Genomic DNA, 24,923 nt, shown 5'->3' with positions numbered 1-24,923 from the left:
TTAGATTTGTGCTTTGTGTTGTTTATTGACCTGCATCTATATATACATGCATATTTCCATCTCCTGTGTTTCATTTCTCTTTCTAAAACTGCAATGCACGGGGGTTCTGTGTAATGTTGTTTTCTGCCTTACTTTTTGCTGCTGCTGTGATAGGCCACAACTCCCTATAAAACTATTACTGGAATAGTACAGAGGACTGGATGTACTGTATGTGACTAGCATAATATACAGAGAGATGAATCAGATTTCATTGAGAGAGTTTTCATAATAACAAGACCTTTACCTATTCAGTGAGGGCTTGCAAAGGAAAGACTAGGGGTATTCAGACGCAAAACATAATTAAGGAAAGACTCATGCACCTCAGATAGAAATGGATTTCAGTTAACATTTCCTTGGGTTTTGCTGATATGTCTCTTTGTTATCCTTTGTGCCACATTGCCAGGCTGAGTGGGAGGAGTTGTTTAGACTTGAATCTCTTGATGTGGTGGCTCGGAAAAGATCCTTTTATGGTTCAGTCATCTTCCTGTGTCGTCGACGTGCTCCAAACAAGACTCCTATTTTCCTTTCTGTGGATACTCCTGACTTCAAATGGGTGGAGCCCCTAAAGGTACTACATCTATTTCTTTGTAAAAATCATCAATAGTGTTAATAATTAATGTTTACATGCAAGAAGGTGAAAGGTGGCCAGCACAGATTTCTGTTTTGTTCACTTGGATAACTTGATTTTGTGTAAGTGGAATTGTCAAGGCTCATCTTCCAATAATAGAGGCTTGAACATCTCAGAGGAAACCTTGCATCTCATCTTTTAGGTTTATAAAAAAAACAAGTAACTTATCCTATCCCTTCACAGGCCATTTTGGCCGAGTCCTCAAGTAGCCCTGTGTGGCTATCAGCATGTAGACAAGCAGACTCTGGCATAATTGGAATGGTGAACTGCCTTCGACAGGAGCCTGGAGGAAACCGAATAAGGTGAGGACTCCTTGTACAATCTTTGATACTGTATATCATACAGCATGCTAAAAGCATTATTGATGATTTAGGCGTATTCCCTTGTGTATACAGGTGTGTGTTTGTGACCAACCTAGACCAGTCGTCAGTCTCTCCTTCGCTCAGTCCTACTAGCAAGGAGATGCAAAACATTCTCTGTCACGACCTGACTATGAACATCTTCCGCAGTGGTCAGTGGGGCTCCTTTAGACATGTTATGCTGTCACAAGGTGAGTGTCATTCATGTACTAAAACATAACATACTGTACAGTATAATCTTGTTCAAATATCTGAGGCAACCTTAAAATGTACTGACTTAAGAAATCAATAAAACCAAGCATTAAGGATGCCCACTAAGATGACTACAAGAAAATATTTTACTGGGCAAGAGAAAGATATCAAGCCACTTACTCCTGCATTGTCAATTTAGAGATGCCAGTTACTCAATATTACATATGGTAGTTGATGAAGAAATTTGCAGTACCCAGAGAAAACACCTCTGTAATTAGCAACGACATCTAAACATCACACAGAGAGTGATGAAGCTGAACATTGAACCCAGCTCTGTGGAGCTGTCGGGCACCATGCTAACCATGAAGGAACATATACAAATTTTATTGAAAATTTTTATAGGGACATTAAATCAATTTTTACTTAAGGTGTTTGCCTAGCAAGCTTTTTTACATTAAAACTTATGTGTACCTTCATCACCAAATCTATTATCAGAACATTTAATTATGCAAAAATGCTTTTATTACTTATTTGATAGTGGGTGTCTGCGTAGGATCCGCTTCCTGCATGCTAATTCTGTGTTCACATGCTATCAAGAGTTTTCAGAGCTCTGATTTGTAAAATTTCACTTTCCCACTTCAGTGTGTTCACATGAGTTTCTAGGTGGATTTTTGGGAGAAATGCAAGGTTGCTCCTGATTTGTTACTTGGTCTTTCAAAAAACAATTAAACATAAATATTTTTTTCTTGAAAACAAAGAGCAAACTAAACATACTAAAGGTGTATTGTATTTCTCCAAATACAGTTTGACTATAGAAATAACACTTCTGATTTACCAGGTTACATTTTTTATTTTACAGTATACAGTTAATTGACTGGCGTGAAAAATCAGTGTTACATCACAGCTTGAAAAGTAATATGTTCACATGAAAGTTCTGGCTCAGAAACTTGGATTTTTCCACCTGACCAATAAATATCAAGTGCTTACTGTGCATATTTGGCCACAGTGATAACAGCACCCATTATAACAGCTCATCTTCTAAAGCACAACAGGCAGTGCAAACCCAAAGTGGAAAAGCCGATCCAGGCAAGCTCACATTGAAGCAGACACATTATTGGCAAAGTAATTATTTAACAAGTCTGTAATTCAGAAAAAGAGTTTGAAATAAAGCAGGAGGTCATACACAAAGAAGGCTAAAAGGATGGTGGTAAACATTTCTAAAAGCGCAATACAAAAAATTAATTTTCAGGAGAGGCATAAAGGTCAAAAACAGAAACCCAAACCCAATTAAAACACTAAACAAAACAGAAAAATCCAAAAAATAACAGAGCAAAGGTAAAAAAATAAACAATACAACATAAGCTTGTTGTGTCTTATATTTTTAATCACAAGGAGAGTAGCAGGACTAACTGCAAGTGCCCTTAAACTGAACATGTGGTTATAAAATGAATGTATGGACGGGTGGTTGTTGCAATATCCACAGGAAGAATCAAAAGTCTGTTTTGTAGATAGATGGAGATCAGAATTTGATGCTGGCAGAGCAAAATGTTGCGGAAAAGTGTACACTTTCTGTAGACAGTCTCTTTACATCCCTAGTCCACTATGTTAAGTAAAATGCCCATTCAGATCCAGTATGGTGTAAGTGCAAGAATATTGAAAGATTCAGTTTCTGTTAAATAAAGCATGTAGTTGGCATAGATTATGATTGCAAAAAGTGCACTTGTATATTTCCGCTCTAGTAAAGTGCTAAAGTATTTGGTTGTAGACTAGCAAGCTTCAGTAGCCATCTGTTTCCTATTCATTTATATATATATATATGTACCTTATTACTGTAAAGTGTCATTTGTACTTGTAATTTTCCCACTTAAATTGCCTGTGAGTAGGAGTTCACAAAAAATTACCCAGTATTATAATCTGCTCCGTTTTACAGAACCACATGAGGAGCCCACAGAACAGGCCTATGTCAATGTCTTAACCAGGGGGGATCTGTCGTCTCTTCGATGGATTGTATCACCACTCCGTCATTTCAAAACCACCAATCCCAATGTTCAACTGTGCCACGTCTACTATGCCTCTTTGAATTTTAGAGACATCATGCTAGCCACAGGAAAGTTACCACCAGATGCTATCCCAGGTAAGCTTAATTTGAAATTATTTAGTTCCATATTCTTGCAGTTTTTTGCTTGACCTGTTTTTTAGGTCTTAGTATTAACTTTGTGCCTTATTTCATCATTTTAATATAGTATAAGAATAAATATACAGCGAGGCTTAAATTGCACATAAGTGTTAAATACTATAAAGTTTTAAATATGTATCTATGTCCCATGATGCTCTTAAATTTAAATACATGTGAAAGATTATTTTTAACTCTTTCCTACCAGCTTTCAAGGTGTTCCGTCAGATTGTGGAAGGGGCTCAAAAAATTAAGTTCTCTTAAATAGTTTTTTTTTGGCATTCCATATTTCCAGGAAAATACTGATGCAACAGCAATCTGCTTACCAGCTGCACATCAGTATTAATAGAAAGTTTTCTTGCAGAGACAAACTACAGACATAGCACAGCATTATCTGGGCCAACTTGGTGTTGCCAAACTCTTTATTCAGTGCTGCAATAAAAGAAGTGAAATGGCACTCATCTTTTTGTTTTTTTCATTGGAAAAACTCTGCTATTATCTGGTGCCTTTATCTAGATTGTTCTGGGGCTAGGCATGTACATTTAATTCAGCACTTGCTTTTGTGCTTTTTATATATGCATCTTCATTGTTGATGCTGCTAGGTAAGTTGACATTCATAGTGGTAAGAAGCAGGAATGTCTGAAAAGGTGCCCAGTTTTGGCTATGTATTTATCTCAGTTTTGAATATAGGAATTCAGTTATGCAGCAAGCTACAAAGCCCATTGATCTTTGAAGCACAAAAGAGAGCTCCTTTATAGTATTTAACCATACGCTAATTATAAATCTATTAATTATAGAAATAAATGATAATAGTATCAAAAATCTATTAATTATAGAAATAAATGATAATAGTATCAATTGCATGGGGTCCAGCAGGTTTTTTTATTTATTAAAAACATGATAGCATGTTTGTGTTTTACTTTAATTTGTTGGCATAAAGTCACACATGGTGGTTAATACTGGGAGAGTTTGACAGTAATGTATCCATTAAATTATCAGTCGTATTATTTTTTCTTTGTAGGAGATCTTGCTCTGCAACAGTGCATGCTAGGAATGGAGTTCTCAGGGCATGACCCCAAAGGCAAGCGTGTTATGGGACTCCTTCCAGCCAAAGGTCTCGCAACAGTTGTTGATGCTGATGTACGCTTTTTGTGGGATGTTCCTTCAACCTGGTACGCTCTTATTAAATAGAAAGTAGCCCTACAGATAAATGCTGTGTGTTGCACAGCCAATTCCAATGTGATTCTCTCAAGAAATATTGCCTAATGGTCATACTAAAGAGATGCACCCTATTCAAAGAACCTCAAACCCAATAGCTATCACTCCCTAAAATAGTTAAGGCAAACTTTAGAACCTCTGCTTTTATTTTCTGCACATTAAATTCTTGTGTTTATGTGGATTAATACAAAAGTCAGTTTGCCATACTGGATCTCGGGCAGTCATGCTACATTGAGGGTCTGCGGTTACATAATCATATAATGTAAAGGAAGTTTGCCTGACGGTAGTGACAGATTTGTTAATTACAGAGACCATCAGCCTTAATTACATGGCATTTCTCATTTGTACAATTATCATATTATTGGGTTACTTATTTAATATATTACTATCTGTTATATCTAACACTACTGCTTTGAGCAATCGTATCTAGCACACCAATATTAAAGAATTTTTAACCTTATCCATATTCCTATTCTAGCCCAAAAATATAGTAGAATATTTCCCTTGCTGTATGCCCCCAAGATATTGGTTACAACCAGTGTGGGTTTATGTTCCTCTTTTGTTTGTGTATTTTTCTGATATGGCCTCCTTGATATGAAGTGAATGATGTATTTAAAAAGATGACTGATAAATCTTCACAATTTTTTTGTTTGTCATAGTATGAGATAAAAATGAGTCCTAATTTATTAAAAGTATTATACTGCTATTTTACGCATTCGTGCACTGAGTGACAAGCTTTTGATTTGGCTTTTACAAGTACAACTACATAATATAAGATAAAAATAAGACTTGTTTTGTTTTTTTCAGGACTTTAGAAGAGGCTGCCACAGTTCCTGTAGTTTACGCTACTGCTTACTATGCACTAATCGTACGAGGACGCATGCGCAGTGGTGAGAGTGTTCTCATTCATTCAGGCTCAGGTGGAGTGGGACAGGCAGCCATTGCCATTGCCTTAAGTCTTGGCTGCAGAGTCTTCACCACTGTGGGTAAGTAGTCTCTAGCAGCCCTGGCCTTCGCTAGGTTGCGGTGTTAAGCCTTGGTGAACTGGAGTGCTCTTCCTGCTTGCACTTTCTATCCTGTTTTGCTTTTTATACACACTATTCAGCTTCTTAGTAATTAGTTCTAAGTTCAGTTCAGTTTAGTTTTGTAATTCTGTCTAATGATACAGCCGTGTACAAGTTCAGGGCCCTACACATATTTACAGATGTATTGTTTAAATAATGTATATGTTAGCATTCAATTAAAACGCATTTTGACAAACCACAAAATGTCACTTTAAGCATAAAGCAAGCTGTGTGTGTGAGAGAGAGATTTTAAGGCACATTTGGTTAACAGGAATGTTAAATTCTAGATTCATCTATAATTATTTTTCTGAATTTGTATTGAATTCTGCTCATTGGTTTATGAAAAATTACTTAGTTTTATTTAATATTTTGTTGTTTTTAAACATGCAGTGAGCACTGCCTGCCATGTTTGCTGAATTTGATGGTACTTTGTTATGTTAGGGTAGATGCATCTTGCAGTCCTTGCTTTAATTTTAATTAAGAATATAGAGCCCCCACCTCATTAAAAAATAAAAATCAAGTTTAGAAATTTCAAACTCCGCCATAGTTAATTAATTTGAAGGGTCATTTAGGATGCCTTTTGTATACACATGCAATGCAAGTAATTTCTCATGTTTTCAGTTTCTTTTCTAAAATCAGTCACCTTTTTTGATCTTAAATCCTGATCAAGCCTTCTGATTTTATTAAACCGTTCCTTCAAATCATCATGACTCAATTGTATTTTATGGTTTATTTATGTTATATGGTAGTGTGTTTTATTTCAGCTTGTCATATTTGTGTCTGATTATTTCTTATGAAGCTTTTGAAAAGTACTCAGTATTAGGTTGGGAGTGTGCATTACATGCAGTAAATTAAAACTACTTGGTTATGTAACATTAGGCACTGATGGCAGTGGAACCAGTGTTGGGCTCTGTTCACAATGGCCATGAAGGGCATTTTGAACTTCAGTTCTGTTTAGTCTTAGTTATTGTACCTCTATCATTCTGAATGATAAATGGATTCTTAAAAGGTTATAATTTTCCTTTTTACCTTGAACTGACAGGGTCATCTCAGAAGAGAGCTTATCTTCAAGAGAGATTTCCCCAGCTCAGTGAAGATTCATTTGCTAATTCACGTGATACCTCTTTTGAGCAGCATATCCTGCGTGCCACCTCTGGGAAGGGTAAGTACAGAGCAATGTGTCAATTCCAAATATATTATTAAGACAACTGTGGGTTTTTGGTCATTAGTGTTAACAGTGTGTTAAAAGAGGTGTATTTGTGCAAATTGTAGATTTTGGACCATCAAAATCACCAATTAGAAATTTTAAAATAGCATAAATTATTTGAGGTAGTGGTGTTGATTTGTCATAAACATTACTTTTCAACTTACATTGAAGGGGAATTAATGCAACAAATGTCATTTTTTCCAATATTGTTATATATAAAACATTACCAAGAAATAAAAGCTGTCATTCTGCTCTTGTATTTATTTTGTCTCATATTTACCTTTTCACATAGAATATATATTATATAAATATACTATAACCAAAATAACTGATACTACCTCATTGTCCCAGTATTTTTGTTTCTTGCTGTATATACTGTGTATATACTATGCCATGTACATATGTAGCACAATACAGTGACCTTGGCCTCCATTATCTGTGTAGAGTTTCTCATTCTCTGTTTTATTTATTATCTCACTCACAGTAGTTTATCATGCTGTATTTTCTTACCAAACTGCTTCTTTTTATTTACAAGGCATGTGTTATAAATGGGAGATTAGAAAATAAATGAACAGGAAAGATATATAGTACTATGCAACAGACTTGTCCATTGTTAAAGTTTCTTTAGTGTAGTGATACATGGTGTGCACACAAACAAAACTCCTACTACCCAGATAACTAGCTAACAAGATATTTTTGGGTGGCCTAAAAATTTTACAGCATATTGTATGTAGTACTAATTAAAGTGTAAGTATACTCTGAGCAAGCCATGTGGTTTGAATTTTGATACATTTTGTGCTTCCCAAAACGTCTGCATATATACAAGTTTTTTAAATTTCCACTTCTTTAAGGTGTCGACCTTGTTCTGAATTCCCTGGCTGAAGAGAAATTACAGGCCAGTCTACGCTGCCTAGCCCGTCATGGGAGATTCTTAGAAATTGGCAAATATGACTTATCCAATAATAATCCTCTAGGTGAGTATGTGCCACTGGGCAATAAAATGATATTAAGAAATGTGCTGTTTGATCAGAGTAACACAATACAGCAACAAAGTGAAGTGCGGTGCAGAACAGTGGTTAACGCTACTGCTTTATTGTTCCAGTAGACAAGATTTGAATGTTTGTGTAGAGTTTGCACATTTTGCTGTTGTCTATAAGGGTTTTTTTTAATGTAGTCTTTCTTTCCCCATTTTAAAACTACAGTCATGGCCGAAATTATCAGCACCCCTGGAATTTTCCCAGAAAATTGTTGGCAATTCCAAATGTTTTGGTATTCACATGTTTATTTCCTGTATGTGCATTGGAGCAACACAAAAAAAACGAGAAAAAAAAGCCAAATCTGACATCATGTCACACAGAACTCCAAAAATGGGCCGGACAAAATTATTGGCACCTTTTCGAAATTGTGGATAAATTGTTTTATTTCAAGCATATGATGCTCGTTTGAACTCCCCTGTGGCAAGAAACAGGTGCTGGCAATATAGCAATCACACCTGAAGCCAGTTAAAATGGAGAAAAGTTGACTCAACCTTTCTGCTGTGTGTCTGAGTGTGCCACACTAAGCACGGAGAACAGAAAGAAGAGCAAAGAATTGTCTGAGGATTTGAGACCAAAAATTGTGGACAAATATCAACAATCTCAAGGCTACAAGTCCATCTCCAGAGATCTTCATGTTCCTTTGTCCACTGTGCGCAACATAATCAAGAAGTTCACAACACATGGCACTGTAACTAATCTCCCTGGACGTGGACGGAAGAGAAAATTTGATAAGACTGCAACAAAGGATAGTCTGAATGGTGGATAAACAGCCCCAATCAACTTCAAAACATATTTAAGCTGTTCTGCAGACTCAGGGTTCTGAATGAAATGAAACGCTATGGCAGGAGAGCCAGGAAGAACCCACTGCTGACACAGAAACATAAAAAAGCTAGACTGGAGTTTGCCAAAATGTACTTGAGGAAGCCAAAATCCTTCTGGGCGAACGTCTTGTGGACAGATGAATTCAAGGTAGAGCTTTTTGGTAAAGCTCATCATTCTGCTGTTTACAGAAAATGGAATGGAAGAAAAGAACACAGTACCTACAGTCAAACATGGTGGAGGTTCTAAGATGTTTTGAGGATGTTTTGCTGCCTCTGGCAGTGGATGCATTGACTGTGAGCAAGGCATCATGAAATCTGAAGACTACCAGAAGATATTGAGGCGCAATGTAGGGCCCAGTGTCAGAAAGCTGGGTCTGTGTCAGAGGTCATGGGTGTTTCCGCAGGACAATGACCCCAAAAATACTTCTAAAAACACACAGAAATGGTTGAAGACAAAGCGCTGGAGAGTTCTGAAGTGGACAGCAATGAGTCCGGATCTAAATCCGATTGAACACTTATGGAGAGATCTCAAAATTGCTGTTGGGAGAAGGCGCCCTTCAAATCTGAGAGACCTTGAGCAGTTTGCAAAAGAAGAGTGGTCGAAAATTCAGGTTGAGAGGTGTCACAAGCTTATTGATGGTTATAAGAAGCACTTGATTTCAGTTATTTTTTCCAAAGGGCGTGCAACCAAGTATTAAGTTGAGGGTGCCAATAATTTTGTCCAACCCGGTTTTTGAGTTTTGTGTGAAATGATGTCAGATGTGGCTTTTTTTCCTCTGTTTTTTGTGTTGTTCCAATGCACATATAGGAAATAAACATGCATACAAAAACATTTGTAATTGCAACAATTTTCTGGCAGAAATGGTGCATTTTCTGGGAAAATTCCAGGGGTGCCGATAATTTCAGCCATGACTGTATATGAATTAGGTTAGCAAATATAAATTGACCAAGTATTAGTGAGTGTAAATATGCATGAGTGTTGTCTATGATGGGCTGCAGTCCAGTTTTAGTTTTTACCTTCCTTGTACATGATGGCGACTTGGACAGTTTCTGTCTCCTGTGGCCCTGAATATAATATAGCAGGTACAGAAGATGGACAGAGAGATTAATGTAATGGGCAATATGGTGCTTAATAACATGTGTCAGGAACTAAAAGCCTGCTTTTGGATCAAATGAGTATTATTTCCCTCCTCACCCTCATAATTTTTTTCCCTGAAGACTGCAGGAATCTGTGCCAGCTATAAGGATCTCAACTGCTGACCAACATGACCTTTTTTGTCTTACTGTCTACCTACTGTAGTTTTTTTTTTCCCCTAGGCATGGCTCTGTTCCTTAAGAATGTTGCATTTCATGGCATCCTGCTTGATGCTCTCTTCGAGCAAGGAAATCGGGAGTGGGAAGAGGTCTCAGAATTGTTGAAAGAAGGAATCCGAACCAAAGTGGTGAAGCCACTTTGCACCACTGTTTTCAATCGTGATCAGGTGGAGGATGCCTTCCGTTACATGGCACAAGGCAAACACATTGGGAAGGTTGTGTTGCAGGTAAGATTAGCATTGAGATGTAGAGCATGGGAATGCTACATTTTTTTTCCTAGCCCTTTCTGAATGGTGCAATTGGCTAAAGTATAAACAGAGAAATACTTAATATTTGTTTTTTAGATCCGCGATGAGAAAAGTACTACAGCTGGTCCACATTCTAGTTCTGTTTCCCTGTCTGCCATCTCCCGCACTGCCTGTCCAGCTTCTAAATCTTATATCATCACTGGGGGTTTGGGTGGATTTGGACTGGAGCTAGCTCACTGGCTGATAGAGCGTGGTGCTCGTAAGCTTATTTTGACATCAAGATCTGGAATACGTAATGGTAAGTCAAAACCATAGAAATTTTAATTCAAAGAAAATGACTTCTTGTTCAGGTTGTCATTAATTGACGAAATCAGTAAAATTGTAATATCTATAAAAAAAGCAGTTTCCCGGACACTAATATAATTGACAGTTACACTCTATATAAGCTGAATGCTTTGTCTCATTTGTTGTATTCTTCATATTTATTTCGCCGTTTTCCCACTTTTATTATGTCCATTTCCTTGTTTAGTCTTGACCCCTGACATATGACAACATAACTGAACAGGTACTTTGTGTTGAAGTATAATCACAACTAGCAGTAGTAAGAACTCCTTTTCTGTGTCTTTTAGGATACCAGGCAAAGAGGGTGAGAGAATGGAAAGAGATGGGGGTTCAGGTCTTGGTCTCCACCAATGATGTTAGCACTCTGGATGGAGCCACCCAACTCCTTGAGGATGCAGCTCAGCTGGGGCCAGTAGGGGGAGTGTTTCATCTTGCCATGGTGAATGCTGTACTCATTGATAACTTAAGAGACATCCTGTATGACTAGATTTTTAAAAAATGGTAAAATACTTACTATTTTGTACTTGCTTAGGTTCTCAAGGATGGCATGTTGGAAAATCTCAGCCCTGATGATTTCATTGAAGTGAATAAACCAAAGTTCTTTGGCACTATCCACTTAGACAGGTATGATTCTAAATGGAAATATTAAAAACATGCTGAATTTTGAGGATTTAGTGAATCATAAATATTGTGTAATTCTCTGCCTTCAGGATGACCCGTAAGTTGTGTCCTCATCTGGACTATTTTGTTGTCTTCTCATCTGTGAGCTGTGGCCGTGGAAATGCTGGACAGAGTAATTATGGCTTTGCCAACTCAACAATGGAGCGGATCTGTGAAAAAAGGCAATATGATGGGTTCCCTGGCTTGGCAGTGCAGTGGGGGGCCATTGGTGATGTGGGCGTAGTTTTGGAGACCATGGGAGGCAATGACTCTGTGATTGGAGGCACTCTGCCCCAGCGAATTAGTTCATGTATGGATGTCCTGGACCGTTTCCTCAACCAGACACATCCTGTCATGTCAAGTTTTGTACTGGCAGAGAAGACGGTGTCTGTGAAAAGTGACAGCAAGAGTCATAAAGATTTGGTTGATGCTGTAGCACACATTCTAGGTAAGTGACTTGATGCACGCCATATGATAAGTCAGTATATGATGACAGTTATTTCACCTTGTAGTGTAATCAGAATGGAAAGTAGGTTCTGGTCCACTTTGTAGGAAATTAAACAAGATTCCACATAATCAAGGAATGAGTCCTGAAATTAACCCTATTGCTGTTGTACAAGCAGGACCCTGTCTTTACTTCACAGTTTTTAATTGTGTTGGCTGTCCCTTTAATTAATGTAGGCTTTGGCATTCATCCTCCCTGTTTTTCTACTTGGACTACCTTCTTCAGCCTAAAGTCATATCTGGCTTCTGAAGCAATGTGTTTAATATTTTGGGGCCTGTTAGGGATGACAGAATTTGACCAAGTAGGCTTACACAATTTTTCTTTGAATCTGATTTTAATTGTTAAATGACCTCGATGGGTGCATTTGTGTGCTTAACTGGTTGTGGACTGAAGCTCTGTCTGGGGCTACTCTGAGCACTGCATGTATTGCAGGTGGGATGCTGCATAGGATTACACAGTTTCCCAAATTTAAGAAACAGTCAAACATAAATGGGTGATAAACAAGGATGCGTGTTTAAAATTATGGAAATGCATTTTTGCCAAAGGGATTGTTTTTTGCTGTGCTGTGGATATGAATTATTTTTACTACTGAAAAGAAGTTGCTTAGAAATGACTAGAGGTTTTCTGTGTCCATTAAATTTGTTTTCTACCCCTTTGGTTGTTTCTAGGGGTACGTGATGTGAGTAGCCTGAATTCTGACGCCTCCCTGGCTGACTTAGGACTGGACTCTCTGATGGGAGTTGAAGTGCGACAGATGCTTGAGCGGGATTATGATCTTGTAATGGCGATGAGGGATATCCGGCAGCTCACAATCAATAAATTGCGAGAATTGTCAAAGAAGCAAACCAGCGTAGAGGGTGAGTTGAGGAAGAGAGATGAGCAACCAAAATATAGGAACTATGAAGAAAAGCAAGCCAGTATCTTCTATTATTTAACCATACTTGAATAATGTATTTTTAAAAACATCTCTAAGAATATTAATTTACTTTGTTTTGATTGTAATTTTTAATTTTTAATTTTTTTTTAAACTCGCTTTGCTCGCCAACCCCCGGACGTGCGCTACGTGCGGATGTACAATTTAAACAGATTGTTATTTTCATGGGAATCATTACATATGCATGAAAGTCCCATTTTACATTACAGCCAGTAATTAACCATAGTAAAAAATAGTAAAACGTAATAAATTGAAATGTTGCATTTGAGGTATTCGTTGCATTATACATTTTCATTCTGTTTGGCTTTGAAATTAACACGCAAATACTTTTTAAACTTATACTTTTGCTGTAAAACTTCAGTAAAAACAGTATTTGGAATACACTTTTCGTCAATATCACTTTGAATTTTGATTCTGTGTTTAGAGTTACATCGTGACAACGCAAAGTATTACTGCCAGTGAGTGAATTTCGTTTCTTTCTCTCTAAATAATAAACCGGCTTTTTCGAATTTTTGTCCCTGTGATTTGTTAATTGTCATATTAAAAGCTATTCTAACGTGAAACTGTATTTAACGTTTTAATACGAATGGCATATCAAGATCTCCTTAGGTGTCTAATGTTATCCCCTGAAGATGTACTACATTACCTTTCTTGTCGCCTGGATGGTGTTAACAGTTGTAGATATTCTTTGTGATATTGTAAGCTGATGTTTTCATCTTCTGCACGATCACCACTAACTGTTTCAGTATAGTCTATTGATACGCATTTAACCAATTTGCTATGTAGCCAATCGACATGTTTGGCGTTAATTCGTTTGACTTCATCGTTTCTCGGTGTTAAGATTGCCCATGTACTCATTTTTTTATGTTGATAACCCTTCGTGATGAAATTCTTCAATAAGATTTGGACAATAATGTGTCTTCTTTTATTGTGAACTTAAAGTGAGGAAAAGCAGGAACTGTGTCTGACAAAAGCAATCAAACGAATTAGAGGTGACAGGACCGTGCGTGTGGTTGAATATGGTTGAGAGGAGGGCAGGACTTGAAAAAATCTCATGGCCAAAGTCTCATCTCGTGGGACTTGAAAAAAATCTCTTGAAAAAAGTCTTGTCTCGTCCCAGGATTTTTTTTATATGACAGAGAGATTTGTGAGTGTGTGGTGTTAGTTTAACCCTCATTTATGTCCTAATTGAAATGTAAATCAACTCAACACAAAAGATATTTGGACCCTGAAGCCAGGACTGAGAGTTGGGTTCACTAGTCAGTGCCCAGCAGCTAAGAGATTCAAAGAGCAGAGCAGTTTGGTCAAAAAACATACATGGTGCCTCCATGTGGACTCAACACACGCAAAGTGAGGGATGAAATTCAGCTGCAGCGCCAGCCATGTGACAGACAAGACTGGGGCCGACCCACACATGCTTGATCTTGGCAGTGGAAATCAGCCCTTGGGATGTGGAATATAACTTCTCTGACAAGGAAGAAGCTGGACTTTATCTTAGAAGTAGTAAAATACTGGATAACTATAATCAGACTACCCTCTCAATATGGTATTTGCAATGGAACCAAATGTCCTGATCAAGAAACTCAATTAACCACATAAATGGCTTATTTCACAAGTTTCATGCTTAGGAAGGTTACAGGTCACAGGGGTGCTGGAGACTATCCCAGGAACAAAACCTTGACAGGGCGCCAGTCCATCACAGATCAAACACACACACACATACATCACCCCAACCACACACTAGAGCCAATCAATTATAATTTTATTTCTTCTGTGTTGTTCAGAATATTAATCAAATAATAAAGAAGCCTTCCTTCTGGGTTTTAACAGACATCTCTTCTATTAGGAGTCACAGACTCAAATCTGGACCCTCTTTTTGCTGATAGTCTGTTTTCAGTTACTTCCTGGAGTCTATCTTATCTGGTTTATTCTGACCGTGGTCTTATATTCATAAGAGGTGAAAACAGTAGATAAATAGGTAATTAAAAGATACAGAATTTGTGTTTTTGTTTCTGCTTTCTTTTTAGGGCTTACAAAGGTTTGATTCAGGTTTGACTTCATTCCAAAATTTAAGTGTACTGCCATTATTGTTTTACACTAGAACTCTGTGAAATCAAGAGTTGATTGTTCTGTCATGCATCAAAAATCAGGCTTTACTTTCTAATCCTCCATTAAGCTTACTGTGCATGCTGTTTTGTAGAGTCCCGACCTTCTCCACTGAAGAAAACAGGATCTGTGCCACTCACTGAGATGGACCTTAGCGTCCTCCTTGTAAATCCAGACGATCCAACTATCAAGTGTCTGAATGAAGTAGAGGGTACAGAGAGGCCATTGTTCCTTGTGCATCCCATAGAGGGCTCTATTGCAGCCTTCCGGACCCTGACTTCTAAACTTAACGTGCCCTGCTATGGCTTACAGTGCACTAGAGGTAACTAATTTTGGTACTACTGACAACTTCTCTTTCCTTTATTTCAAGTTTAATTGCATGTGTTTGATTAGTGTATGGAGCAACCAGTTACAGCACACAAGAATTCAACAGAAGAGTACAACAAATGTAATCCATCATCTGTTGGCTGCACAGAGAAATACAAACATAGCTATAGCAAAGAGCACCTGCATTGTTAAATAAAACCTTTTATTCAGTTGTCCTGATCTGGTCATCTTTAGCAAACTCCTACTATGCATGAGCAAGAACTTCTTCCCCTCTCAAGTTCTCAGACTGTCCTTTGTCACTCGAGCCATCATTGGCTTGCAGAGGTTAGCTGGCTTTTTCATAATTGCAGCTCTTTGCCTTCCATTGTATTTTGGCAAAGGTTTTGGGACAGCGAGCTCAGCATGCTTTTAATCACTTCCAACGATATATTGCTGGAATATAGTGACTTTTAGTCATTTATTGAACAACTTATTTGTGACTTTAAAGATCCAGCAGATGAAAGTCCGTTTTAAACAAAATGTGTTGCTTTCAAATTATCCATCCATCCATCCATCCATTGTCTAACCCGCTGAATCCGAATACAGGGTCACGGGGGTCTGCTGGAGCCAATCCCAGCCAACACAGGGCACAAGGCAGGAACCAATCCTGGGCAGGGTGCCAACGCACCGCAGGACACACACAAACACACCCACACACCAAGCACACACTAGGGCCAATTTAGAATCGCCAATCCACCTAACCAGCATGTCTTTGGATTGTGGGAGGAAACCGGAGCGCCCGGAGGAAACCCACGCAGACACGGGGAGAACATGCAAACTCCACGCAGGGAAGACCCGGGAAGCGAACCCAGGTCCCCTAACTGCGAGGCAGCAGCGCTACCACTGCGCCACCGTGCCGCCCGCTTTCAAATTATTCATTTGTTAATCCAAAATTTTATATTTAATTTTTCAAATAAATTTGGGTATTTTACATATTTTTTGAACCACTCAAATTAACTCAAAACTTCAAATATTGTTATTTCAAGCAGCATCATGATGTTGAGAACAGATAGATGCAAAGCAAAAAAAAGATACTTCAGTTTAGTTTGTGAAATTTGCACAGTTGTAAATGTTCATGTTTAAAGAAACACTTTTAAAAGAAGTCACTGTAAAACAAATAGGCAAACATTTTTAAGCAATAAGCAATGTTCCCAGTTGTGTTAAAAATATAATAATTCTATGTAACTCTGTACTTAAGCTGTCTTGAGTATTTTTTTGGGGTTTGGCATGGCCAGTTTTAGCATTCCGTGATAAAGTAAGTGTTTAGTTTTAGGCAAACGTCCAAAATGTCTGTGTTTTCATTTTTTCCTAACTTGTCAGAAATTACAAAAATGATCACTATCTCTCATTCTCTGTCTTTGTCTACCTTTTGTTTCTTTTCTTTGCAGCTGCTCCTCTGGACAGCATTCAAAGCTTGGCTTCTTACTACATTCAATGTGTGAAGCAGGTCCAGCCAGAAGGGCCATATCGGATTGCAGGCTACTCATTTGGGGCCTGTGTGGCCTTTGAGATGTGCTCTCAACTCCAAGCGGTGCAGCAGGATTCAAATCCCATGGAGTCCCTTTTCCTTTTTGATGGCTCTCATTCTTACGTGGCTGCATACACACAGGTAGGGACTTAATCCTATCACAGTAAAAGCGGACTTACTTACTTACTGCACCATTTGTTCTTGTTGTTTGATTCCAGTCAACCTTAGACAGCCTAATAATTGCTTAAATGTGTAACTTATTTCAAGAGTTTGACGTCTGTATCATAAAAGCAACAAGATGGTTGCTTGATGCTGTTTCATAAAGACCCCATAACAAACTTTTTTTTCTAATGTTGGATAATAACTTGTTCTTCCACAATAAGTGTATACTGAGAGAACATTTAAAATATTGAAATTCTGAACTCATTCTGAGCTCTGTGATGTTAAAGTAGGCCATGAAGCATTTCTTTCGTTAATCATCTTTGCTTCTTTTGCTTCTATGAAGAGTTACCGAGCAAAACTGACCCCTGGTAAAGAATCTGAAGCCGAAACAGAAGCTCTTTGTGCATTTATTCAGCAATTTACAGGAACAGAATACAATAAGGTAAGGAACTTTTGATCCACTCTGGCACGTTTCACAAGAGAACAGGCACTGCGCATCTTTAACTTTAAAATGCCATTGAATGTTCTGTGTATTATTTTTTTTAAAACGGTAGTATCTCTTTGTTTTGTTAGCTTTGTTTCTGGTGTTCCCTTTTTTCTGCACTGAAATCTTTCCCTGTGCACCATTCTTTTCCTGTATATCAGCACTTAGGCTTTGGAAACATTTCCAGGTATTTCTTTACAGCAACAGAACTGAAACAATACAAGATGACTGCTGCACATCATTTAGCTGCAATTGTTGCCCTGGTTTTTGTCAGTGTATTCTACCTTGCTGCAATCATTTTTAATAAAATGCCCTAATGAGTTTACAAGTTGAGAAGATTATTTCTTGTATTGTTTATCTTTGGTTTGTCTTCTCAGTTACTAGAGACCTTGCTTCCTCTGTCGGACTTGGAAGCCCGTGTCAATGCAGCCGTGGACCTTATAGTTGCTAACCACAAGAATATGAGTCGTGACTCGCTACATTTTGCTGCCTCGTCCTTTTATTACAAACTAAAAGCAGCAGACCAGTATGTGCCCACCTCCAAATACCATGGCAATGTCACACTGCTCCGAGCCAAGACCAGCAGTGAATATGGAGAAGGACTTGGGGGAGACTACAGACTTCATGAGGTACATTTTTGAATCTAAATCAACATTACCCATTATTAACTAAATACAGTTACATTTAATAATCTATACTTAAGAATTCAGTAAAATAAGTGTGAAAAGGGATAGAAATCTAATCATGAGAGAACTTTGCATTTATGGTTTTTCATAATGATAAGATAAAGGATCAATGAGCTGACATACAGGTTACTGTTCTACATATTTACAAGCTAGAAATTCTCATCAGTCAAAACCAACATTAGAAGAGTATTTGCTGCATGAAAACGTCCCAAATCACATAAACAAGTTATGATTTCTCAAAAATCACAAAAACAAATCGCCTTCTAATTCCATAAAAAATGGATCACACTAGCAGAACTGTTTATCATTATGGAATGTGATTGTACATTTAATAGTCATTTAAAAACAGTGCTGATAAAAAGCTACTTTAGGGAGATTTTTGTAGACCATTTAGAATTGAGTACCTCATATTATCGGGTTACTTTTAAAACTTTTGGAATGTTGTTTGATCCTTTTTACTTTCTCGTATATGAAGGAAGTATAGGAAATGTATTGTAATCGTCCAAATATCTGATGTCGAGATTTTGATGAATCTCAGCATTTAAGACCTCCCCGAGTCTGAAAATACCATTTTTGGAGTTATGTGTGTGTGTGTGTGTGTGTGTGTGTGTGTAAACACAATATCTTGAGTACGTTTTCACTTGGGTCAACTAGGGTGTTGTACTGCGTTATCCATTATGAATGTAGTGAGAAGTCACACAAAATGACCCCTTTTATTGGCTAACTAAAAAGATTACAATATGCAAGCTTTCAAGGCAACTCAGGCCCCTTCATTACATCTTTGCCTGAAGAAGGGGCCTGAGTTGCCTTGAAAGCTTGCATATTGTAATCTTTTTAGTTAGCCAATAAAAGGGGTCATTTTGTGTGACTTCTCACTACTTAGGTCAACCAAACTTTGCATACAAGTATTAAGTACAAAACGTAGATTCCTATCAACTTTTGGGCTCTTTTCACTAACTGAAAGTGGTACTTTTTTATTCATGCAGCTGCAGAGTCCAATTTATTCAACTTTACTTTTATAATACGTAATTGTTCAGTCACCCTGCCCGGGGTTTGTGTCCTGCCTTGCACCCTGTGTTGGCTGGGATTGGCTTAAGCAGACCCCCGTGACTCTGTGGTTAGGATATAGCGGGTTAGATAATGGATGGATGGATAACTGTTCAATATATTATTAATTTGATTTGATTTGTTGTTGATGGTTCTTTAATGTACATAACATAAAAATATAATCATTGTCTTGCGGTTTACTTCTCAAATATCATTCCTTATATCTGATTAAACAAGAAAGTCGAGGGGAGACCACTTGTGGTTTTTGACTTGGATATCATCAGAAACACAAAGTGCAGTTAGAGACTACAACTGAAACACAAATGTGGTAGAGCGGTGAAGGGCTTTGTGGGTTCAAATCTCGCTACTGACACATGACCATGTGACGAAGAGCAAGTCACTTCACCCGACTGTGCTCCAGGGTGGAAAAACAAAAGAAATGTAATCAGTTGCGTCTCTTAGATGTTGTAAGTCACCTTGGATAAAGACATCAGCTAAATAGTGAAGTAATAATAATATGGTAAATTTAAGTAACGGGTAAAAGTACCACCATTTTGTATGCCAAAAATCACAAAATGCTAGAAACATTGTATTGATATACCTGAGCATTAAAGTATTCGATGTTAAATTCAGCAGTTGTCCCCCTGGCAGGTCAAGTGGCTACTGCAAAGGAAGACTGTTTTACTGAGAGTAGACATTTGCTCCATGTTGAGTGGCACATGCAAGGAAGATGTTCACAGTATTCTGTGCCAGTGACAATAATGATTCTGTAAACCTGATAAACTTTCAAACAGATTAACTGTTTAAAGATTAAAAGCATCTAATGATGATATGCTGAACAGAAATAAACAAATGATGAAAGAGAACTTGCTTTATACATCTGCTTAGTATTTAAATGAGATGTATTTATATAGAAACTCGCTCAAACAGACCAGGCCTGATCCTCTCAGCCTGCTGTGCCCCTGAGGGTCGGGTCTGCTCACTGAATTATACGTCAGATTCAGTTAGTTAGCAGAGTCGTCGTGCGCTGCTCCGACATGTGGAGGTGCCTAACAGAGAAGTGGACAGCGCTGTGCTACTGACCTCTCCTAAACTAGATAACGTTTTCAGTATTTAATTGAATGATTTGTTTCATTGGTTACAATGGCTCTTTTATTCTCTTGTGTTTTCCTTGTCTTGTTTAGAGTGCTTCTTTGGTTCTCTCGATTCCTTGCTAAAAAACCAAGCCGAGCTCTCAAGTGACTTGTTTTTCCCCCTGCAGGTGTGCGATGGGAAGGTTTCAGTCCACGTCATCGAAGGAGACCATCGTACATTTTTGGAGGGAGAGGGTGCAGAGTCCATTACCGGCATCATCCTCAGCTCACTGGCAGAGCCCCGAGTCAGTGCCAGGGAGGGCTAGGGGTCATTTGGTGCTCATGGACACATTTGGGGGGAGGGTCCCGGGTGTCAGGTGTTTATTTTTTTTTTTTTGGTACAACACTTTCATCTCCCAAAACTTTTTCAATGCCCGGAGGAAAAAACAAAGCAAATGCACTTCAGGGTCTTTATTTTAACACTGAGTGAGAACTGGAGCTAACGTTTATATTTAGGAGATTAATCTAAAGTTTTAAAAAGTAACAAAAATGATAAATCAAGGTGTCTGTAAAGTGAAAAACAAAATGTGACTACAGGAAGAAACAGGTGTTCATAGTGGATGAATGGAGAAATAATTTGTGAGGGAAAAAAAAAAATCTTACTTTGTCTCTCTCTCTTTATAAATATAATTATGCCCTAATGCTTTATACCTTCAGAAAGAGAGGTAGGATTAATACTGAAATTCATTAATTATTACCTAAAATGATTAATCGGAGCTCCTACCACGAAAGTTCTAATTCCTTGCGTTAACTTAATCACGAATTTGGACTTAGTGATGGCCTTAAAGCTTTTTATAAGCATCGCCTGTTGCACTGTGTACTCCGCTCGCTCTCCCTGTAGAAGTTCTTTAAACGATGAAGAGCAAAAATATCTTCGTGAAGTACTTTTTTTTTTTACAGATCTTTTTCCATTCAGTTCTGTAATGATAAGTCACTCGCTGGCATTGGACATGGACGCCTAAAATCCTCCCGTCTTTGTACCTCCAGCCGAGAGAGAGCCTTTTACTTGTCTGACTGTTTGTTCTCTATGGGATGTTTACTAACCAAAAATTCTGTGACATGCCTTTAAATGTTATGGTCTGTTAGACCCCAAAACCCGACTTAAAAGAAAGGGTGCCTAGTGAGTTTTGTGAAAAATGCCGAATCGTTTTATTTCTTCCCCGCTGGACGGTGCTTCTGTTGAGTCAGTATTAAAGTATTACACACTTGAAAAATGGACAAGTAGTGTTAGAGTTCAAGGTAGGCTGAGAAATGGACACCTTTTCATATATTCTCGTTTTTAAATTGCAGATTGTGTCACTTTAGGCTCAGATTTCACATTGTTGGAGACAGTGCCGTCATTTGTGAACCTCGCAATGTAAGCATTCGTAAACATCTTTGTTTTAAAACAAAAGAACAGCGTGCCCCTCGGCATGTCCCACCTCTCTGTCACGTGGAGGGATTTTGATTGTAACTTCGATACCTACATCACCAAATGTTCAGAAGAGCTGCACAGGTAACATGGCACTTCTTCCTGCACCTCAGAGTTTTCTGAACGTACGGTTAAAGCTTAGCCATGAAGCAGTGCTGGGGTCTGTCGAGACCCAATGAGACCACCGGTGAAGCATTTGCTGAGTTTGCTTGGAAATCATTCTGCCTTACTTGTCACAGTGACCTCGCTGGAAAGAAAACGGGGAAAAAACAAAGGCCCGACAAAGCAAGAGAACCGGGCAGGTCTGATATCGGAGATTTTTCAATGAAGTCTGTGAGGAATCATCAGATCTTTTGTAATTTTCAAAAGTGCGTAGAGTGTAATGCAGTAGGAGAGGAGGCGTGATGATCCATTCCTCTGTAGTTGTTGTTTTTATATCCGATTTTTAAATTCTGTGCTGTAATTTTAAAAGTATTTATTGTATTAGTCCAAATAAAGAGTAATGACTACTATTGATCTTCAATGTTTTATTTTTTTATTCTGCTGTATATTAAAGGGGGGGATCTTTGATGAAGCCAGTTGGACGTCTTTGATGGATTGTGTACAAGTATCCATAAGGATGCACAAACTTCAGATTAATTTAACATTTTCAAGCGCCCCTCCTTAAAACCTTTTAAACAATTCGGCTCGTCATCCCGAAGTCGTCAAACCTGATTGTGAAGTGGCACTGTTTCTGTACATTTTCAGTCCAACCACTGGTGCCATTATTGGAAGGCCTGATTTAATGTGACATGACGGTCCTAATCCAGTCTGCCGTGTCACAAACACATTCAACATTGTAGAGAAGGAGAGGGGGGCCGGGCCAGTAGGTCCTCCATTTCTCATACCCATGACAAACACTCTGAGGTGTCCATAATGACCAAATCAGCTACCGGGTGCCTTTGTTTATCTGCAGCTCTTTGTTTGGCTGAACCAACAACAACAACAAAAAAAAAAAAAACACAAGTTGCATCAAAAACTGAAGAATAAGAAAATGTCTTTTCACTCAAAAGGTTTGAAAAACAAACCACTTCACATTCTCAGACCCATTTAATCCAATTCAGGATCTCGGGCACCGCAGCCTGTCCTGGCAGCATCAGACGCAGGGCCAGACCCGGGCAGAACTTCATAAGGCCATCCAGGCGGCTCAAGTCCTCTGATGTTACAAGAAGCTCTTAATTGGGCAGAATTCCATACATTTTGGTAAAGCAGCCTCTACGCACACAGAGCAGACCAAGAGGCCATATATTCAGGCCGTAGCCAGCCATTGTCAGTTATAGACACTCGCTTGGCTGGCATGAAATAGAAAAGCCATACATTGTCACTTGTGACCCATGTTAGGCTAACTAGACCTACCAGACTGGCTGTGTGTTGGTGTTTGAATGGGTGGGCCCTGCTTTGTGCCCAGTCCTTGGTGGGGTGGCCCTCCGCTTCTTCATGACCCTACTCTAAATAAGCGGGTTTTCGACAATGGACGGAGGGATTTCTTCAGCTTCTGTGAAGGCTAAACATACCCTTGGGAGAAATAAAGTGCTACCTGTGCCTCGTAATTGTAAAAGTACACTGGAAAATGGGCAGTGATATAAGAAAGTACAAGAAGCTCGGAAAATGCAGTGCATATGGCTACTGTTTTCAAAACACAACATTGTCAAACTCGCTCAACCCAAATTCAGGGCTGCAATGGGCCGGAAGTTGCAGGCAGCACTTGGTATAAAGTTGGAAGCATCTGTGGCCAGGGTGCCAATCTATCGCTGATGCCCCTCATGCACACACACCCACACCTACACTGGCACTGGGCCGGTTTGGAGTCTCCAATCAAGCCAACTTCAGGGATTTGGGAGGAAAAGCCACACACACATTGGGAGGAAATTCAAACTCCACAGGGACACCTCAAGATGGCGTACTAGGAGACCAAGACGATCAAAATCAGTCCGAAGTCACAAACCACATTCCCATCCCGGAGCCAAAGAGCTGCATACTGCAGTGCAGTTACACATCCACTCCTTTGGCTACCAAACGCCCCCACTGCCCGCCCCGTTTTCACATTTTTGTGAGGTAACTTGAGCAGTTTGCACAGAGGGCTTTACTGAAGGGGTGTAAGGACCCTTCACTGCACGTCTACCCGAATTCGCAATGCAGTTTTATAGCGCAGGACAGCCAGGTCGCTACTGTCAAACATCGCCCAACTGGCAGGCTAATTACCAAATTTTGAAAAATTAAATATTGTTTTGTCTTTCACACACTTAATAAACACAGTTTGAAAAAAAATAAATGAACACTATACTCCTGTAAAGAAAAGTGTTGTCACGTTACAAGTAAACTCTTGTTACTGAAGCTAGTTAGTGAACCATCTTTATTATTAAGAAAAATCCTTTGACTTTCAGTCATCTGCAAACGCACAGCACACCTTTGGAAGATACTCACAAATGAGGGGCACCTTTTGTTATCAAAGCGGGTTAAAACATCTGACTTGATTATGTATTCTTTACAAAGATATTAAAGTTTAAGGCACTAACTGCATATAAATATCTCACAGGAGGCACTATAAACGTGTACAGACTTCTTCTGTGCTCTAATACGAACTGTTTAATTTTAACTTGGAACAACAAAACTGTTTATCCTAAAATATTAGTTTCACTGCCAAGCAAAAAAAAATTACAAGAGCAATTAAAGAGACACTACCAGCAAACCCTTCTTCTGCACTCCGTCTGCGGCTGAATTTCTGCGTAGCGCTGTAGACTCGCCGATTCCTTCACGCGCACATCGCAGACTGCAGCAGCCAGAATACGCAGCAGGTGAGCCGTCAATCTCAGGCCGCTCCAACTGCTGACCAATGACATACGGGCTTTGAAAAGAGTGGGCGGAGCAGTGACGGGCAGCTCTTCAGTATTGTTATACCTGGAATTGCCGATCAGGAGCAGATACTGTGAAGATGTGAATACGCTTAGCGTGTTCAGGTCGATTTGACAAAAGACATCGGAATCCAAAGCAGTGCATTGTGCAGTGACACAGTCCGTCCCTAGCTGTTTCGAGAATTTTCTGAGGACAGTTTGCGGAAGGTTTCTCACGGTGTGCTTTATTTGATTAACATCTTCCATCATGAAACCGCAATGCAGCGGTACAGTACGAGGCTGCCAGGTGCTACAGTCGAAATCTCCCATCGGCAGGCCAACCAACAACAATTTTTATTTTAAATTATTGTTTACTCATTTACACGAGTTAAAGCCTTTTTAATCAACACCTCCAATTAATAAAACACTTCACTCTCTGGCGGCACGGT

General features: G+C 38.8%; 1 protein-coding gene across 1 annotated transcript in view; it reads left to right on the top strand.

The window, feature by feature from the left end:
- The window catches only part of fasn (fatty acid synthase), a 70,028-nt gene extending 47,912 nt beyond the window's left edge, over positions 1 to 22,116 (top strand). The window contains exons 24-42 of the mRNA XM_039740493.1: positions 443 to 607; positions 851 to 969; positions 1,063 to 1,217; positions 3,149 to 3,352; positions 4,413 to 4,563; positions 5,417 to 5,595; positions 6,716 to 6,835; positions 7,732 to 7,854; positions 10,056 to 10,279; positions 10,397 to 10,598; positions 10,930 to 11,081; positions 11,175 to 11,266; positions 11,353 to 11,750; positions 12,476 to 12,664; positions 14,942 to 15,169; positions 16,602 to 16,822; positions 17,187 to 17,285; positions 17,705 to 17,956; positions 20,322 to 22,116. Of these exons, the coding sequence (XP_039596427.1) occupies positions 443 to 607; positions 851 to 969; positions 1,063 to 1,217; positions 3,149 to 3,352; positions 4,413 to 4,563; positions 5,417 to 5,595; positions 6,716 to 6,835; positions 7,732 to 7,854; positions 10,056 to 10,279; positions 10,397 to 10,598; positions 10,930 to 11,081; positions 11,175 to 11,266; positions 11,353 to 11,750; positions 12,476 to 12,664; positions 14,942 to 15,169; positions 16,602 to 16,822; positions 17,187 to 17,285; positions 17,705 to 17,956; positions 20,322 to 20,459 (3,411 nt within the window). The 3' untranslated portion in view covers positions 20,460 to 22,116. The remainder of the gene's footprint in view (positions 1 to 442; positions 608 to 850; positions 970 to 1,062; positions 1,218 to 3,148; positions 3,353 to 4,412; positions 4,564 to 5,416; positions 5,596 to 6,715; positions 6,836 to 7,731; positions 7,855 to 10,055; positions 10,280 to 10,396; positions 10,599 to 10,929; positions 11,082 to 11,174; positions 11,267 to 11,352; positions 11,751 to 12,475; positions 12,665 to 14,941; positions 15,170 to 16,601; positions 16,823 to 17,186; positions 17,286 to 17,704; positions 17,957 to 20,321) is intronic.
- The last annotated feature ends 2,807 nt before the right edge of the window (positions 22,117 to 24,923 follow it).

Source organism: Polypterus senegalus, chromosome 17 (genome assembly GCF_016835505.1).
Source record: "Polypterus senegalus isolate Bchr_013 chromosome 17, ASM1683550v1, whole genome shotgun sequence".
Lineage (NCBI taxonomy): Eukaryota > Metazoa > Chordata > Cladistia > Polypteriformes > Polypteridae > Polypterus > Polypterus senegalus.
This window is presented reverse-complemented; position numbering and strand designations above follow the sequence as displayed.